This window comes from Lucilia sericata, unplaced genomic scaffold (genome assembly GCF_015586225.1).
Source record: "Lucilia sericata isolate MDLA Ls3-8-SP2 unplaced genomic scaffold, ASM1558622v1 Contig002116F_arrow, whole genome shotgun sequence".
Classification (NCBI taxonomy): domain Eukaryota; kingdom Metazoa; phylum Arthropoda; class Insecta; order Diptera; family Calliphoridae; genus Lucilia; species Lucilia sericata.
Genome location: NW_023995965.1, coordinates 18,475 through 36,955, shown reverse-complemented (window position 1 = coordinate 36,955; position 18,481 = coordinate 18,475). Strand labels below are relative to the sequence as shown.

Sequence of the window (18,481 nt, the reverse complement as noted above, 5' to 3'; positions counted from 1 at the left end):
AAAGATGTAAAAAACAAAAATCATAAAATTCACAACAAAAATTTTCAAACATGTCTTGTTTTAGAAGAGTATTTTCTAGTTAAAATCAAAACTCAAAATCAAAAAACTATTTACAAATACCAAGTAGTAGCTGAGATATTGTTCTCTCAAAAAAGAGAGTTTTGTTTTCTCTGTAACTTAAAAAAGGAAATGCAGTGTTGTAGAATGTGTATTGTGAGTGTGGGCGTGACTATGTAGGCGTGGCGCATGTGTTAGAAAAGAAATGCTTGGTGAGTGAGTGATCTTTTATTTTCGCTATTTTAAAGTTCAAATCATAATTTTAGCAATATGAATTTTTTTCTTGTAGCTTAAGAAAAAAAATTGTTTTTTGTAATATTTTGGTTTTTATTACCTTCGGGAATTTGATAAATCGTAAAACATCGCTAAAAAATGATTTATTGGTCGCTTAATGACTTTCTGTGGTTTTTTTCGTCCCAACTTTTTCATGGCGGTGTAATAATGTTTTTGAGATTCGGTGAGAAACATTTCCAACACTCCTCCTTCATACTATTTTTTTCGTTTTTTGGTTTTTGTTATATATAGGTAATATTAGAACACACACAGACACACACATAAATATTTTAAATAATTTGTGATTATTTTTTTTTAAAGAAATGTTTTTATTTTACAAGTATTTAAATAAAACATAAAAATATTTTTTATAAACGAAATAAAGAAATTGTTTGAAATTATATAAAAAATATTTAAAAAATTAACTGAAATTTTTAAAAAAGGTTTATAAAACGTGTTTGTTTTTTTTTTTATTGCAAATTCAACATTAACAACCATGTGATTTTTTTAGTTATAAATAATTTCTCTTTAACATTTTAATGCAGTGATTATTTTAACAAATTTCTAATAAATAACAAAATTTTGCTTTGTATCGAATGTGTTTATCGGGGGAGTTAATGTTTTATATATTATATATCCGAAATTGGGCATAATTGAAAAATAAGCTTTATTTTTTTATAAATATAATGATCGGAAAGTTCACTGGGTCAACAACATTGGGTATTGATCAACAAAGTTTACTTTTTTAAAGATTTTCTTTCTGGACGATCAGTATTAAAAACTTTTATTGATTTCGAAAATTACGATCAGTTATACTTGGACTAGTCTATAAACTATTGTCTCGAACTAGTCTATGTACTAGTCTATGGACTCGTCTATGAAATAGTCTATGAAGTAGTCTATGAAGTAGTCCATGGACTAGTCAATAGACTAGCCTATGAACTAGTCTATAAACTACTCTATGAACTTGTCTAATGACTAGTCTATGAACCAGTCTATAAACTAGTCCATGAACTAGTCTTTGGATTAGTCTTTGAACCAGTCAATGAACTAGTCAATGAACCAGTCAATGAACTAGTCTATGAACTAGTCTATGAACTAGAATATGAACTAGACTATGAAAAAGTCTATGAACTAGTCTATGAACTAGTCTATGAACTAGTCTATGAACTAATCTATGAATTAGTCTATGAATTAGTCTATAAACTAGCCTATGAACTAGTCTATCAACTAGTCTATAAACTGGTATATGAACTAGTCTATGAACTAGTCTATGATCTAGTCTATGAACTAGTCTATGAACTAGTCTATCAACTAGTCTATGAACTAGTCTATGAACTAGAGTATGGACTAGTCTATGAACTAGTATATTGACTAGTCTATGAACTAGTCTATGAACTAGTCTATGGACTAGTCTATGGATTAGTCTATGAACTAGTCAATGAGCAAGTAAACGAACAAGTCTATGAACAAGTCAATGAACCAGTCTATGAACTAGTCTATGAACTAGTCTATGAACTAGTCTATGAGCTAGTCTATGGACTAGTCTATGAACCAGTCTATGGACTAGTCTATGAACCAGTCTATGAACCTGTCAATGAACGAGTATATGAATTAGTCTAGTCTATGAACTAGTCTATGAATTAGTCTATGAATTAGTCTATAAACTAGCCTATGAACTAGTCTATCAACTAGTCTATAAACTAGTCTATGAACTAGTCTATGAACTAGTCTATGATCTAGTCTATGAACTAGACTATGAACTAGTATATCAACTAGTCTATGAACTAGTCTATGATCTAGTCTATGAACTAGTCTATGAACTAGTCTATCAACTAGTCTATGAACTAGTCTCTGAACTAGTCTATGAACTAGAGTATGGACTAGTCTATGAACTAGTCTATTGACTAGTCTATAAACCAGTCTATGAAACTACCTAAACTATTCTATGGACTAGTCTATGAACTAGTCTATTAACTTGTCTATGGACTAGTCTATAAACTAGTCAATGAACTAGTTCATAAACTAGTCTATGAACTAGTCCATTAACTTGTCTATGAACTAGTCCATGAACTAGTCTATGAACTAGTCTATGAACTGGTCTATGAACTAGTCTATGTACTGGTCTATGGACTATTCTATGAACTAGTCTATGAACTAGTCTATTAACTAGTCTATGAACTAGTCTATGAACTAGTCTATGCACTAGTCTATGTACTAGTCTATGAACTAGTCTATGGACTATTCTATGAACTAGTCTATGAATTATTCTATAGACTAGTCCATGGACTATGAATTAATCTATGGACTAGACTATGAACCAGTCTATAAACTAGTATATAGACTAGTCTATGGACTAGTCTAAAGACTAGTCTATGACCAAGTCTATGAAGTAGTCTGTAAACTAGTCACTGAACTAGTCTAAGGACTAGTCTATGACCAAGTCTATGAACTAGCCTATGAACAAGTCTATGGAATAGTTTATGAACTAGTCTATGGACTAGTCTATAAACTAGTATATGGACTAGTCTATAAACTAGCCTATGGACTTTGAACTAGTCTGTGAATTAGTCTATGGACTAGACTATGAATTAGTCTTTGGACTAGTCTATTAACAAGTCTGTGAACAAGTCTATGGACTAGTCTATGAAAAAGTATATGGACGAGTCTATGAACTAGTTTTTGAACTAGTTTATGGACTAGTCTATGATCTAGTCTATGCACTAGTATGTGGAACAGTCCATGAACTCATCTATGAATTTGTCTTTGAACTAAACTAGTATATAGAGTCTATGTACTAGTCTATGAACTATTCAATGAACTAGTCTATGGAACTCCATGAACTAGTCTATAAACTAGCCTAAGGACTAGTCTATGAACTATTCTCAAGACTATAAACTAGTCTATTGACTACTGTTCAAACTATTGTGTGAACTCTCCTATGAACTAGTCTGTGGACTCGCCTGCGACCTAATCTTGTCTTTGGAATAGTCTATGAACTTGTCTATAGAGTCGCGAGTCTCTGGATAAATCTATATATCCTGGAGATGGTTGCTCAGTGTCAAAATACTGATAAATGTAAAATAGTAATAAAGTTTCTAATTACTACAATTTGAAATAAATCCCCTTTAAATATTACAGAGCTTATTTTTCAATCATACCCCTTGGAAAAAAAACAGTGTAAATATTTATTTAATATTGTTTTATAACAAACTTTATACATATTATAATTTAAATAAAAAATATTAAAAGTAAAATTAAAACTTAAATAAAATTATATTACCAACTCAAACCTTATTATATAAAACATCTCTCTTTCTTACTCGCCATTATTCTCAAAGCAGTAGTGATAGTCTGATATAAATATTTTTACAGACCAACATACCGACTAACGAATTGATCCGATAAAACTTACCTTTTTCTTGAGCATATTGAAATTATCGATAATTACTCCTATGAATAGATTAAGAGTAAAGAACGATCCACATACAATGAAGATAACAAAATATATATAAGCATAAAGATTCGCTTCACGTTGAGGCTGCAAATCCACACCACGAGCATCGACCGCATCGGCCATAACCTCCATCCAGCCCTCGAAGGTGGCCACTTGTAAGAGAGCCAAATAGCCCATACCTACATGATCAAAGGTTATTTTTGAATTGATCCAACTAAAATTTTGTTCTATGCAATCCCATTTGTCATTCACTTCCTATATATATATATATATATTACGAATGTTGTTTGTGGGAGTGGAGGGTAAAAGATAGATTTATTGTTAAGTTATTATAAATAATTTTTTGGATTATAAATTTTTCAAACTTAAAGAGTTTAATTTTAATTTGAAAAGCATTTGTTAATAAGTAGAAAGCCAACTAACCGTTACGGGCAATAGTTCTCCATCGTTATCGAGACATTTGAAAAATTTACCACCAAAAAATTGTACACCCATTATAGAAAATATTAACCAAAAAACCAAACAAACTAAAAGTACATTGAAAATTGATGGTATGGCATACATGAGAGCATTTACTACAATTCGCATTCCTTGCCACCTGGAATAGAAATAAAATGTTTGTTGCTATTTTAACATCAAATTGTTTACAAAAAAAACTTTCGAGTTAGTTTTTATTTAGTTTAAAGTATCGAATTTGTGTAATGGTTTTAAGAAGAGGGGAAAAATTGGATGATTTTAGATTATGGGATTAAGTTAAAACATAGACACATAGAGAAAGGTTTTAAAAATAAATTTCGGGGTTTTGGGATAGTAGTAGTGTTTAGAAAAATAAAACATACAAATTTTACACATATAAAAATAGTTGTTTTTTTTTTTTTTTTGGGGGGGGGATCTCATACACAAATCATATTCGTATTAAATCGTTTGGATTTGTGTTAAATATACTTTTGAGAGCAAATTAAATTTATACAAAAGCTTTTGGTAAATTGAAAGCTTAAAGCCATACTGTGATTGCTCAAACGATTTAATCTGAATAATTAAGCTTTGTCCGAAATAAATTGAGGTTAAAAGATCAAACCAAGATGAAGGTGATATTAATAGTACCCAATTAATTTAAGTGATATAGACCCATGATTTCCATTGTTAATTTCTTTTAAACCAATTCTAGTCTCTGCTGTGGATTAGCCTATGAACTAATCTATGGTCTAGTCTATGGACTGGTCTTTGGACTAGTCCATGGACTAATGTATAGACTAGTCTATGAACTAATCTATGGGCTAGTCTATGAACTAGTCTAGGAACTAGTCTATGGATTAGTCTATGAACTTCTCTTTGGAGTGGTTTATGGACTAGTCTATGGGCCAGTTTATTGAACTTTGGACTAGCCTATGGTCTAGTCTATGAACTAATCTTTGGACTAGTCTATAAACTAGAGTATGGGCTAGTCTATGAAGTAGTCTATTGAGTCGTCTCCAAACTTGTGGATGAAAAATCTATAGACTATTGTATTAACTGGTCTATAAACTAGTCTATTAACTAGCCTATGGAATAGTCTATGAACTAATGTATGGCCTAGTCTATGAACTAGTCTATGGACTAGTCTGTGAACTAGCATATGAAGTAGTCTCTGAACTATTCTATGGACTAGTCTATGAACTAGTTTATTAACTATTCTATAGACTAGTCTATGAACTATTCTATGGATTAGTCTATGAACTAGTCTATGAACTAGTCTACGGACTAGTCTATGAACTTGTCTATAGACTAGTCTGTGAACTAGCCTATGAAGTAGTCTATGAACTAGTCTATGGACTAGTCTATGAACTAGTCATTTAACTAGTCTATGGACTAGTCTATAAACTAGTTTATTAACTATTCTATAGACTAGTCTATGGGCTAGTCTATGAACTATTATATTAACTAGTCTATGAACTATTCTATTAACTAGTCTATAGACTAGTCTATAAATTAGTCTATGGACTAGTCAACGAATTAGTCTATAAACTAATGCATAGGCTAGTCTATGGACTAGTCTACGAACTATTCTTTGGACTAGTCTATAAATTAGTCTGTGGACTAGTCTATGAAATAGTCTATAAACTAGTGTATAGACCAATCTATGGACTAGTCTATGAACTGGTCTATGGACTAGTCTATAAACTAGTTTATGAACTATTCTATGGACTAGTCTATGGACTAGTCTATGAACTATTCTATGAACTAGTCTATGAACTATTCTATAGACTAGTTTATAAATTAGTCTATGCACTAGTCTATAGACTAGTGTATAGGCTAGTATATGGACTAGTCTATGAACTAGTCTATGATCTAGTCTATTAATTAATCTATGAACTAGTCTATGGACTAGTCTATTAACTAGTCTATGAACTAGTCTATAAACTAGGTTATGAACTATTCTATTGACTAGCCTATGAACTAGTCTATAAACTAGTCTATAAACTAGTCTATGGACTGGTCTGTGAACTAGCTTATGGAGTAGTCTATGAACTACTCTATAAATTAGTCTATAGACTAGTCTATGAAATAGTCTATAAACTAGTGTATAGACTAATCTGTGGACTAGTCTATGAACTGGTCTATGGACTGGTCTATAGACTAGTCTATTAACTAGTCTATGAACTAGTCTATGAACTAGTCTATGGACTATAGTCTATGAAGTACTCTATGGACTTGTCTATGAACCATTTAGAAGCGAAGTATTGTAAAGTTTAAATTTTATATTTGGTCCCCATAGACCAAAACGGTATTACAATTCCACAAAATAGAAAATTCAAACGGATCCTCCCACAATTTTATTCATTTTTATCGAAATCCTTCATCTCTATTTGATCTTTATTTTAAATAAACTTAAACTTTTTTTAAGTTTTTTTTTAATAAAACATGCCAATTACCAACATTTTACCAGATAATTATAAAAAATAGAATTAAATTATATAATTTAAACAAAATTAAATAACAAGTTTTGAATTAAATACAATAAATAATTTTAAATTCAAACTCTTGTCTCTTTTTAAAATTTTAAAAGTAAATTAAAAAAAAGGTGCTCGAATTATTTTTAAGCTTATTTGGAAGTTTGAATTTAATATGTAATTATTTTAATTTTTTTAATTTTAATAAATAACACACACAGACACACTTATTAAGGATATTTAAGGATTTTTTTGTTTCTTTATGATTTAGTTTTGTTGTTTGTTTTTATTTTTATTTTTCTTTTGTAGTTATTTCTATTCGAAATCCTTAAAGAAAACGATATTGTATTAAATACTTCCAAAAAAATATTTGTTTTATTTAGTAGTTTTTTTCATTTAAACTGTTTAAGTATTTTAAATAAAAGGTGCTTAAGCATTCAATTAAATTCATATAGAAAATAATATATTTATGTTAAGGATCAAAAAATAAATATATAAAGAAAATTATTTAAATAAAATATTTATATGAAGAAAAGAATTTCAAGTCGTAAAAGTAGCTTATTAACGACATTATAATCTATACTAATAATTAAAAATTTTTACCATAAACCCAGGTTTTATTAAGTATTCGAATTATCAAAAAAATTTTATTAATCTTTTAAAATTACTTTTCATAAACAAAACAATAGATTAAACGGTATAATATGGTCTAGACTAGACTATAAACTAGACTAGAGACTAGACTATAGACTACACTATAGACTAGACTATACACTAGACTATAGACTAGACTATAGACTAGACTATAGACTAAACTATAGACTAGACTATAGACTAGACTATAGAGTAGACTATAGACTAGAATATAGACTATAGACTAGACTATAGACTATAGACTATAGACTATAGACTATAGACTAGACTATAGACTAGACTAAAGACTAGACTATAGACTATATTATATACTAGACTAGACTGTAGCCTGTAGACTAGACTAGACTATAGACTAGACTATAGACTAGACTATAGACTAGACTATAGACTAGACTAAAGACTAGACTATAGACTAGACTATAGACTAGACTATAGACTAGACTATAGACTAGACTATAGACTAGACTATAGACTAGACTGGACTATAGACTAGACTGGACTATAGACTAGACTGGACTATAGACTAGACTGGACTATAGACTAGACTGGACTATAGACTAGACTGGACTATAGACTAGACTGGACTATAGACTAGACTGGACTATAGACTAGACTGGACTATAGACTAGACTGGACTATAGACTAGACTATAGACTAGACTAGACTAGACTAGACTAGACTATAGACTAGACTATAGACTAGACTATAGACTAGACTATAGACTAGACTATAGACTAGACTATAGACTAGACTATAGACTAGACTAGACTATAGACTAGACTATAGACTAGACTATAGACTAGACTATAGACTAGACTATAGACTAGACTATAGACTAGACTATAGACTAGACTATAGACTAGACTATAGACTAGACTATAGACTAGACTATAGACTAGACTATAGACTAGACTATAGACTAGACTATAGACTAGACTATAGACTAGACTATAGACTAGACTATAGACTAGACTATAGACTAGACTATAGACTAGAATATAGACTAGACTATAGACTAGACTATAGACTAGACTATAGACTAGACTATAGACTAGACTATAGACTAGACTATAGACTAGACTATAGACTAGACTATAGACTAGACTATAGACTAGACTATAGACTAGACTATAGACTAGACTATAGACTAGACTATAGACTAGACTATAGACTAGACTATAGACTAGACTATAGACTAGACTATAGACTAGACTATAGACTAGACTATAGACTAGACTATAGACTAGACTATAGACTAGACTATAGACTAGACTATAGACTAGACTATAGACTAGACTATAGACTAGACTATAGACTAGACTATAGACTAGACTATAGACTAGACTAGACTAGACTATAGACTAGACTATAGACTAGACTATAGACTAGACTATAGACTAGACTATAGACTAGACTATAGACTAGACTATAGACTAGACTATAGACTAGACTATAGACTAGACTATAGACTAGACTATAGAATAGACTATAGACTAGACTATAGACTAGACTATAGAATAGACTATAGAATAGACTATAGAATAGACTATAGAATAGACTATAGACTAGACTTAGACTAGATCAAAAGATCGATGCTTATCCTAAGAGCTGATAATTTTTTGCATTAACTCCTCGATTTTTTTTATCAAAAGTAGATTTTTTTATCCAAAACTCAATATTTTATGCAATTATAAAAAAAGTATTACAGATTTACGAAATTTAGAATAAAGTATTATGATCAGATCAGACCCTTTTATGAAATCGTTATAAAAATTCTGATCATTTTTTATTGGTATAGATTATAAAACAAACATGAATCTGTATAAAAATTTACAGAAGTTATAATCTGAAAGTACACAGAATAGAATTGAATTTTTGGCAAAAAAAGGAAAATTCATTAATAAAACATTTAAGAAAACAGCATTCAGAATACATCATACATAGATTATGGATCATAAAAATATATATATAGTTTTATATAGATAGATATACATACATACATATACATAAATATCAATTGAAAAAATATACATAAAACAAAATTATAAATTGAAAATAAAATCTCGATATCAGCATTAAAAACCTTATATAATCAAATAATAACCAAACTTACCTAGATATGGCCCTTAAGGGTCTTAAAGCTCTTAGGGTTCTTAAAGAGCGCAAAACTTTTAAATTTTCATTTTCCTCGATTAATAAAGAAAATACGGAAACCTTTATGTGGAATAAATGAAAATGAATTTCCTTAATTAACTAATTAATTATTAATAAATAATACTCACAAAAACTATGATAAAATCCAAAATGGTCCAAAAACTAGTAAAGTATTTGGAAAACCCCAAGGCCAACCATTTCAATACCATCTCAATGACAAATATCAAACAGAAGGAAAAATTTGTCCAGTATAAAATGCGCTTCAGCGATTTATTACTATCCAAATAGATGTCCTCGAAACATAATGTTATGCTGGAAGCGAAGATCAACACTAAAACAAACCACTCAAAGGCTGGAGTATCCACAACAGTCAAGACGGCCGTTCTGACGCGTGTCCAATGTTTAGCACTTTTGGTATCCATACAGGACATAAACCATGGACAGCGAAAGTAAAAGCTAAAAAATGAGATTTGAGAAATAAACGTAATCAAATGGATAAGGGGATGGATGATATACTCACTGTTCGTAACACTTTTGGGGGAAACAATCATCTGGCACTTTTGGTGGTTTCGTTTGTCCAAAACTTGGAAAAGTCATGGGATCATTGTATGCTCCCTGCGAGTTACGTCTCCCACCCACTGTGAGATCGTCTACGTAGGAGACCAGACAATGCCATGGTTTTTCAGTCAGTCGTGAGAACGTTGATTTCTGCGACTGGAGACCTTCGCCGTCTCTCTGCGTTATCGAATCACCGCCTGCCGCCAACAGCAGAGCCTCGCCGGGGGCAGTCAGTGCCATAACCGATGATGTATCGGCCGCACCCGAACTATGCGATTCGGTGCGTCCCGACTGAAAGGAAGCAGCTTTATCTAGCGACGATTGTGGATGCTTTGAGCGTTTGACATGCAATTTCGTATGCTGTGCTTCAACGCTACCCGGACCAGCCCTTGGGAGGAGAGGTGTGGTACGTGTTTGAGCCGTTGTGGCATGATAGTGTTGCTGATGTTCGGTAAGCGCCGTTAGGGGCGGTGTCGCCTTTAGCGATGACAATTGCGCCAGCGTATGGGGCTCTATCGACGACTTAAGCGAGGTTGGTGGTGTGGGTGGTACAGCGGCCGAGGAAGATTGTGAGCTATCGCGTTGTAACGAGGGCTGTTTCTGTTGCGTCTTATGCTGTTTCTGTTGAGCTTTAGTCAGTTGTTTGTGCAGCAGTAGATTTTCATAGGAATTTGTACTTTTCAACGAGAGACTATCGATCTTCATGGGTTCGGCCGTTAGACATTTGCGCGGTAAACGTTCTGATTCCATGCGCAGCGTAGAAATGGGTTTTTTCCTCCTCTGGCACTTCCTCGACGCGTTCGATGAGAGACATGCGCTTGAAACGATCGAATTGAGCACTAAATAAATCACTTTTTCGTCGCATGAAAGGTGAATGAGCGCCCGAGGCCTGTGTAGCAGCCACGGACATGGCTTCGACTGTGGCAAAAGGTGCCTGCATTTGATCACAGATTTTGCGTATTTCATTGGTTATGCTAAAATCATCATCGATTTTTCGTTGTTTTTCCAGACTACGTCGTTTGATTTTGGCCGAAGCCCGTGTGGAGGTGGCCGGCAAAGAGTGCTGGCGCCGGGGTACGGCAGAAAGATCATAGCTGTCGTAGGGATTTAAGGGCGCCACAACTTCATCGGCTGCCGTTCTTTCTGAGGCCCCTGTTATCACCGCTATATGTTCCAATATGGCCTTATTAGCTTCATCAGCTGCGGGCGAGGGTTCAGAGAGTGTAGATAGTCTACGCTCTAAAGAAGTCGTGGACTTTTTTATCTCCTCCAATTCCTTTTCAAAACTCTGTATAATATTGTCGAACTCGGAGTGTTCCACTAAAGGTAAATTATCACTGTCATGACCATTACCATTCGAGGAATGACTGCCATTACGACGCGATTCTATGGTTTGGAGTATGGAATTGGAGATGTAACTTAAATTCGATTTAATACTGCTGGTTGAGGGTTTACGTTCTTCCCGTCGGCCATCCACAACGATTAACGAATCCGTATCGGCTTCCATTATAGCAGAACCATAACCCACAGTATCGCTAAAATAATTGTTGCTATTATCGAGTATATCGTCCTGCAGAAATTGAAATAATTCCTTTTGATCACAATTCAACAGTTCTTCACGGAGGTTGGCCTGATTCGACAGCAGTTCCTCGTGCTCCATGGAAATCGTGTTCAATGAATGACGCGAATGACCATCCTCATCGGACTTTAGACTGCGGGAAGGAATTAATGATCTCTGCGATTGATCGCTCGACTGTGACAGACGATCCAGGGACTTGCGATAGCTGGGCGATCGGGTTAGCAACGATTTTTGATACTGTAGATAAGATTCATCATGTTCCTCGCTGCAATGACGCGTTGAACTGCGTTCCAGCAAGGAATCAGCACGCATATAGGAACCGCTACGTTCTTGCAACGAATCGGCACGCATATAGGAACCGCTGCGTTCTTGCAATGAATCGGCACGCATATAAGAACCACTACGCTGATCATTGGCGTACGGGTCCGTATCAGTCGAATTGTATTGACCCATCAGCTGCAGTTCTATCGATTCGGTATACGTTGTGGGTTCATCACGTGAATCATTTGGCTGCGTACCAAATCCGGAAGACATTTGATGTTGTAAACGACGATCTACTTGAGGATTTAAGCTATTATTGTCTAATTGGCAGGAGCTGGCAACAGTGCCATCAAACGATGGCATTGCAGGTTGCTGCTGTTGATACAGCAACTGTAATGCTGGCTGTTGGTGTTGCTGATGATGGTGATGATGCTGCTGCAGCGAACCACCACCGCTCAGCATTGAATGTGTTAATTGTTGTGAAGAATATGATTTTTTATCATCTTCCGTTTCGACACCATCCGCAATAGTGTGTAGGCTTCCTTTTAAAGGTATTTGATAGCCAAAATCGGAACCAGAAACTGGGCGATTCATAGATTCCTGCAAGTAATTTAAATTTGGAAACTCTTTCTCTATATAAAGAAATTAACCACTCACCTGATAGCTCAGTCTGTGAAATTTTGTTTCCGATATTAGACCCGGTTTATCGATTGTTGCGGCTGCCGCTGCTTGTTGGGCTTCAATGACAATCTGCTGAAATTTCGTAGCATATTTACGCTCTTTACGTTCCTTACGCTCTTGACGTTTCTTACGTATCAAGTCTCTAACTCTTTCTATGCTGCGAGCTAATTTCGATTCTTCGCCTACTTCCTGAAGTTGTTTAGGAGATTTATGCAATTAGTTTAATTATTTTGTAAATATCAAATACTATTTTAATTATATTCAAAATCAAAAATATATATATTCGATACAATTAGCCAATCTTATAATACTAAATTAACTGAAATATATTTAGAACACAACCAATGCTTAAGCTTTTATTCAACCAATATTTTTTTTCAAAATTTCTTCTAATTTTTTTTAACTAATTAATAACTACTCGTTTATAAATTTCTACAGAATTTTAACATGCAAATTCATATTTTATGAACAAAATAATAAACATCTTAACTACAATTTTGTTTTTTTCAGAAATTTTTCTTTAAATACTTAAATGCCAAACATTTTGCAAACAAAATAATATATTAAAAAAAAAAAAAAACAAAGCTTAAAAATCATTTCTTGGGAGTTTGTAAGTATTGGGGTTTTTAAAGCTAAAATTACCTTTTTCTTGAAAATCTGTCAAGTTTATTTTTATAGTATTTTTATGGTGTATAAGTTTTAGATTTTTTTAAGTGTTTTTATGTTTATTAACACGGGTGCACATTTATTTAATTTTAGATTTTTTTTAATTAAGTGTTTTAGTGCAAATTTTTTTTATACATTTGCAGAAAGTTTTTAAACAAAAACAGTTTGTAATAGTAGTAGTAAGTAGTAGAAGTAATATTTAGTATTTTAATGTTTTTTTAAGGTTTGAGTTTTTAGTTAAAGTTTAGCATTAATAATACACATATATATAGAGTTTTACACACACACACACACAGATATACGAGAAGGAAGACAATAAAATAGTTGTTTTATTTAATTAAATTTTTTAGAAACATTTGTAATAATAAAGAAATCTTATAAATAAAATAGAAACTATTAAAAATGTTTTGAGTTTTAAAAGGATATCAAACTTAAGATTTGGAACTGACTTTAATCCAGTTAGTCTACAGTCTAGTCTTTAATCCAGTCTATATTCTAGTCTTTAGTCTAGTCTATAGTCTAGTCTATAGTCTAGTCTATAGTCTAGTCTATAGTCTAGTCTATAGTCTAGTCTATAGTCTAGTCTATAGTCTAGTCTATAGTCTAGTCTATAGTCTAGTCTATAGTCTGTCTATAGTCTAGTCTATAGTCTAGTCTATAGTCTAGTCTATAGTCTAGTCTATAGTCGAGTCTATAGGCCTAGTTCTATATCTAGTCTATAGTCTAGTCTAGAGTCCTAGTCTATAGTCTAGTCTATAGTCTAGTCTATAGTCTAGTCTAATAGGTCTAGTCTATAGTCTAGTCCTATAGTCTAGTCTATAGTCTAGTCTAATAGTCCTAGTCTATAGTCGAGTCTATAGTCTAGTCTATAGTCTAGTTCGATAGTCTAGTCGATAGTCTAGTCTATAGTCTAGTCTATAGTCTAGTCTATAGGCTAGTCGATAGTCCTATCTATAGTCTAGTCTATAGTCTAGTCTATAGTCCTAGTCTATAGTCTAGTCTATAGTCTAGTCTATAGTCTAGTCATAGTCCGAGGCTATAGTCCTAGTCTATAGTCCTAGTCTATAGTCTAGTCTATAGTCGAGTCTATAGTCTATTCCTATAGTCTAAGTCTATAGTCTAGTCTATAGTCTAGTCTATAGTCTAGTCTATAGTCTAGTCTATAGTCTAGTCTAATAGCTAGTCTATAGTCTAGTCATATGTCCTAAGTCTATAGTCTAGTCTATAGTTCTAGTCTATAAGTCTAGTCTATAGTCTAGTCTATAGTCTAGTCTATAGTCTAGTCTATAGTCTAGTCTATAGTCTAGTCTATAGTCTAGTCTATAGTCTAGTCTATAGTCTAGTCTATAGTCTAGTCTATAGTCTAGTCTATAGTCTAGTCTATAGTCTAGTCTATAGTCTAGTCTATAGTCTAGTCTATAGTCTAGTCTATAGTCTAGTCTATAGTCTAGTCTATAGTCTAGTCTATAGTCTAGTCTATAGTCTAGTCTATAGTCTAGTCTATAGTCTAGTCTATAGTCTAGTCTATAGTCTAGTCTATAGTCTAGTCTATAGTCTAGTCTATAGTCTAGTCTATAGTCTAGTCTATAGTCTAGTCTATAGTCTAGTCTATAGTCTAGTCTATCTCTAGTCTAGTCTATATAGTCTAGTCATAGTCTAGTCTATAGTCTAGTCTATAGTCTAGTCTATAGTCTAGTCTATAGTCTAGTCTATAGTCTAGTCTATAGTCTAGTCTATAGTCTAGTCTAGTTATAGTCTAGTCTATAGTCTAGTCTATAGTCTAGTCTATAGTCTAGTCTATAGTCTAGTCTATAGTCTAGTCTATAGTCTAGTCTATAGTCTAGTCTATAGTCTAGTCTATAGTCTAGTCTATAGTAGTCTATAGTCTAGTCTATAGTCTAGTCTATAGTCTAGTCCTATAGTCTAGTCTATAGTCTAGTCTATAGTCTAGCTATAGTCTAGTCTATAGTCTAGTCTATAGTCTAGTCTATAGTCTAGTCTATAGTCTAGTCTATAGTCTAGTCTATAGTCTAGTCTATAGTCTATCTATAGTCTAGTCTATAGGTCTAGTCATTAGTCTAGTCCTAAGTCTAGTCTATAGTCTAGTCTATAGTCTAGTCTATAGTCTAGTCTATAGTCTAGTCATAGTCTAGTCTATAGTCTAGTCTATAGTCTAGTCTATAGTCTAGTCCTATAGTCTAGTCCATAGTCTAGCTATCGTCAGTCTATAGGCAGTCTAGGTCATCTATAGTCTAGTCTATAGTCTAGTCTATAGTCTAGTCTATAGTCTAGTCTATAGTCTAGTCTATAGTCTAGTACTATAGTCTAGTCTATAGTCTAGTCTATAGTCTAGTCTATAGTCTAGTCTATAGTCTAGTCTATAGTCTAGTCTATAGTCTAGTCTATAGTCTAGTCTATAGTCTAGTATATAGTCTAGTCATAGTCTAGTCTATAGTCTAGTCTATCTAGTCTAGTCTAGTCTATAGTCAGTCTATAGTCTAGTCTAATAGTCTAGTCTATAGTCTAGTCTATAGTCTAGTCTATAGTCCTAGGCTATAGTCTGAGTCTATAGTCTAGTCTCTATTAGTCTAGTCTAGTCCTATAGTCTAGTCTATAGTCTAGTCTTATAGTCTAGTCTAGAGTCTAGTCCTATGTCTAGTCTAGTCTGTCTATAGTCTAGTCTATAAGTCGAGTCTATTAGTCTAGTCTAGTCTATAGTCCTAGTCTATAGTCTAGTCGATAGTCTAGTCTATAGTCGAGTCTATAGTCTAGTCTATAGTCATAGTCTATAGTCTAGTTCTTAATAGTCTAGTCTATAGTCTAGTCCTTAGTCTAGTCTATAGTCTATCTATAGTCTAGTCTATAAGTCTAGTCTATAGTCTAGGTCTATAGTCTAGTCTATAAGTCTTAGTCGATAGTCTATCGAGATCCTAGTCTATAGTCTAGTCTAGATCTAGTCGTAGAGGCTAGTCTAGTCCTTAGTGCTTAGTCTAGTCTATAGTCTAGTCTATAGTCTAGTCTATAGTCTAGTCTATAGTCTAGTCTATAGTCTAGATAGTCTAGTCTATAGTTTAGTCTATAGTCTAGTCTATAGTCTAGTCTATAGTCTAGTCTATAGTCTAGTCTATAGTCTAGTCTATAGTCTAGTCTATAGTCTAGTCTATAGTCTAGTCTATAGTCTAGTCTATAGTCTAGTCTATAGTCTAGTCTATAGTCTAGTATATGTCTAGTCTATAGTCTAGTCTATAGTCTAGTCTATAGTCTAGTCTATAGTCTAGTCTATAGTCTAGTCTATAGTCTAGTCTATAGTCTAGTCTATAGTCTAGTCTATAGTCTAGTCTATAGTCTAGTCTATAGTCTAGTCTATTGTCTATCTTAGTCTAGTCTATAGTCTAGTCTATAGTCTAGTCTATAGTCGTCTATAGTCTAGTCTATAGTCTAGTCTATAGTCTAGTCTATAGTCTAGTCTATAGTCTAGTCTATAGTCTAGTCTATAGTCTAGTCTATAGTCTATAGTCTAGTCTATAGTCTAGTCTATAGTCTAGTCTATAGTCTAGTCTATAGTCTAGTCTATAGTCTAGTCTATAGTTAGTCTAGTCTAGTCTATAGTCTAGTCTATAGTCTAGTCTATAGTCTAGTCTATAGTCTAGTCTATAGTCTAGTCTATAGTCTAGTCTATAGTCTAGTCTATAGTCTAGTCTATAGTCTAGTCTATAGTCTAGTCTATAGTCTAGTCTATAGTCTAGTCTATAGTCTAGTCTATAGTCTAGTCTATAGTCTAGTCTATAGTCTAGTCTATAGTCTAGTCTATAGTCTAGTCTATAGTCTAGTCTATAGTCTAGTCTATAGTCTAGTCTATAGTCTAGTCTATAGTCTAGTCTATAGTCTAGTCTATAGTCTAGTCTATAGTCTAGTCTATAGTCTAGTCTATAGTCTAGTCTATAGTCTAGTCTATAGTCTAGTCTATAGTCTAGTCTATAGTCTAGTCTATAGTCTAGTCTATAGTCTAGTCTATAGTCTAGTCTATAGTCTAGTCTATAGTCTAGTCTATAGTCTAGTCTATAGTCTAGTCTAGTCTATAGTCTAGTCTATAGTCTAGTCTATAGTCTAGTCTATAGTCTAGTCTATAGTCTAGTCTATAGTCTAGTCTATAGTCTAGTCTATAGTCTAGTCTATAGTCTAGTCTATAGTCTAGTCTAGTCTAGTCTAGTCTAGTCTATAGTCTAGTCTATAGTCTAGTCTATAGTCTAGTCTATAGTCTAGTCTATAGTCTACTTTATAGACTGCTTTTAGTCTAGTCTATAGTATACTTTTAGTCTAGTCTATAGTCTACTTTATAGGCTAATCTATAGTCTAGTCTTTAGTCCATTCTATAATCCTGTCTGTAGTATATTCTGGAATATAGTTTAGTCTCTAGTCTGCAATATTGTTTACCATTTCGTCTGTCTAACCAGTAATATGGACTGTAGTCTAGCTTAGTCTATAGTTTGGGCTATAGCCTTAACTAAAGTCGGAACTACAATATATCTTATAGTCGGAACCATAAACCTTATAGTAGATTTGTCAGGTCTAAAGTTTAGATTTTTTCTGGACTTCAGTTCGACTATGTTCTATTCGGACTCTATTAGTATTATCTTGTCTTAAGTCAGAATTTTGTTACTCATTACATTATCCCCGAAGATAATTTAACAAACTCAAAACATCTTTTTTTGTTATAATAAATATTAAACTTAAATTCAATAAGAAATTAACAAATAATGATTAATGTAATTATAATATTTTTGTATTACAAATAATACGATTGAAATCGTATACAGTGAATGACATAATAAATACTCTGAGATAAAAATTCTGCTCAAATAATTGAAGAATTAATATAGTTATTTATATTATAGCAACAAAATTGTTTAAATCATTTACTTAACATGATTATTTAGCTATTAAAAGTAGATCATTCATTCATCATATAAATTTCTGATATTTTTATATTGAAATCATTCACTGTATAATAAAATTCTCAAAATAAAAGGTCTGAATTTTAAGATTTCAATATGAATAGTATATCACCTCAGAGTTTAAATTGTCAAGAAATTAACATTACTTTTGGCGCAGAATCTTAAGAGAACAAACAATTCAACTCATGACGACTACATGATCACAAAAAAGATCAAGTTATTCATTGAAATTTGATAAAATTCTATAGAAATTATT

General features: G+C 32.6%; 1 protein-coding gene across 1 annotated transcript in view; it reads right to left on the bottom strand.

The window, feature by feature from the left end:
• Positions 1 to 18,481, bottom strand: part of LOC119613428 (sodium channel protein 60E-like) — a 46,986-nt gene that overhangs the window by 17,584 nt on the left and 10,921 nt on the right. Inside the window, 9 exon segments of the mRNA XM_037969447.1 lie at positions 392 to 546; positions 3,746 to 4,042; positions 4,211 to 4,385; positions 9,485 to 9,585; positions 9,654 to 9,981; positions 10,046 to 10,854; positions 10,856 to 12,523; positions 12,581 to 12,793; positions 13,247 to 13,261. Coding sequence (XP_037825375.1) covers positions 392 to 546; positions 3,746 to 4,042; positions 4,211 to 4,385; positions 9,485 to 9,585; positions 9,654 to 9,981; positions 10,046 to 10,854; positions 10,856 to 12,523; positions 12,581 to 12,793; positions 13,247 to 13,261 — 3,761 coding nt within the window.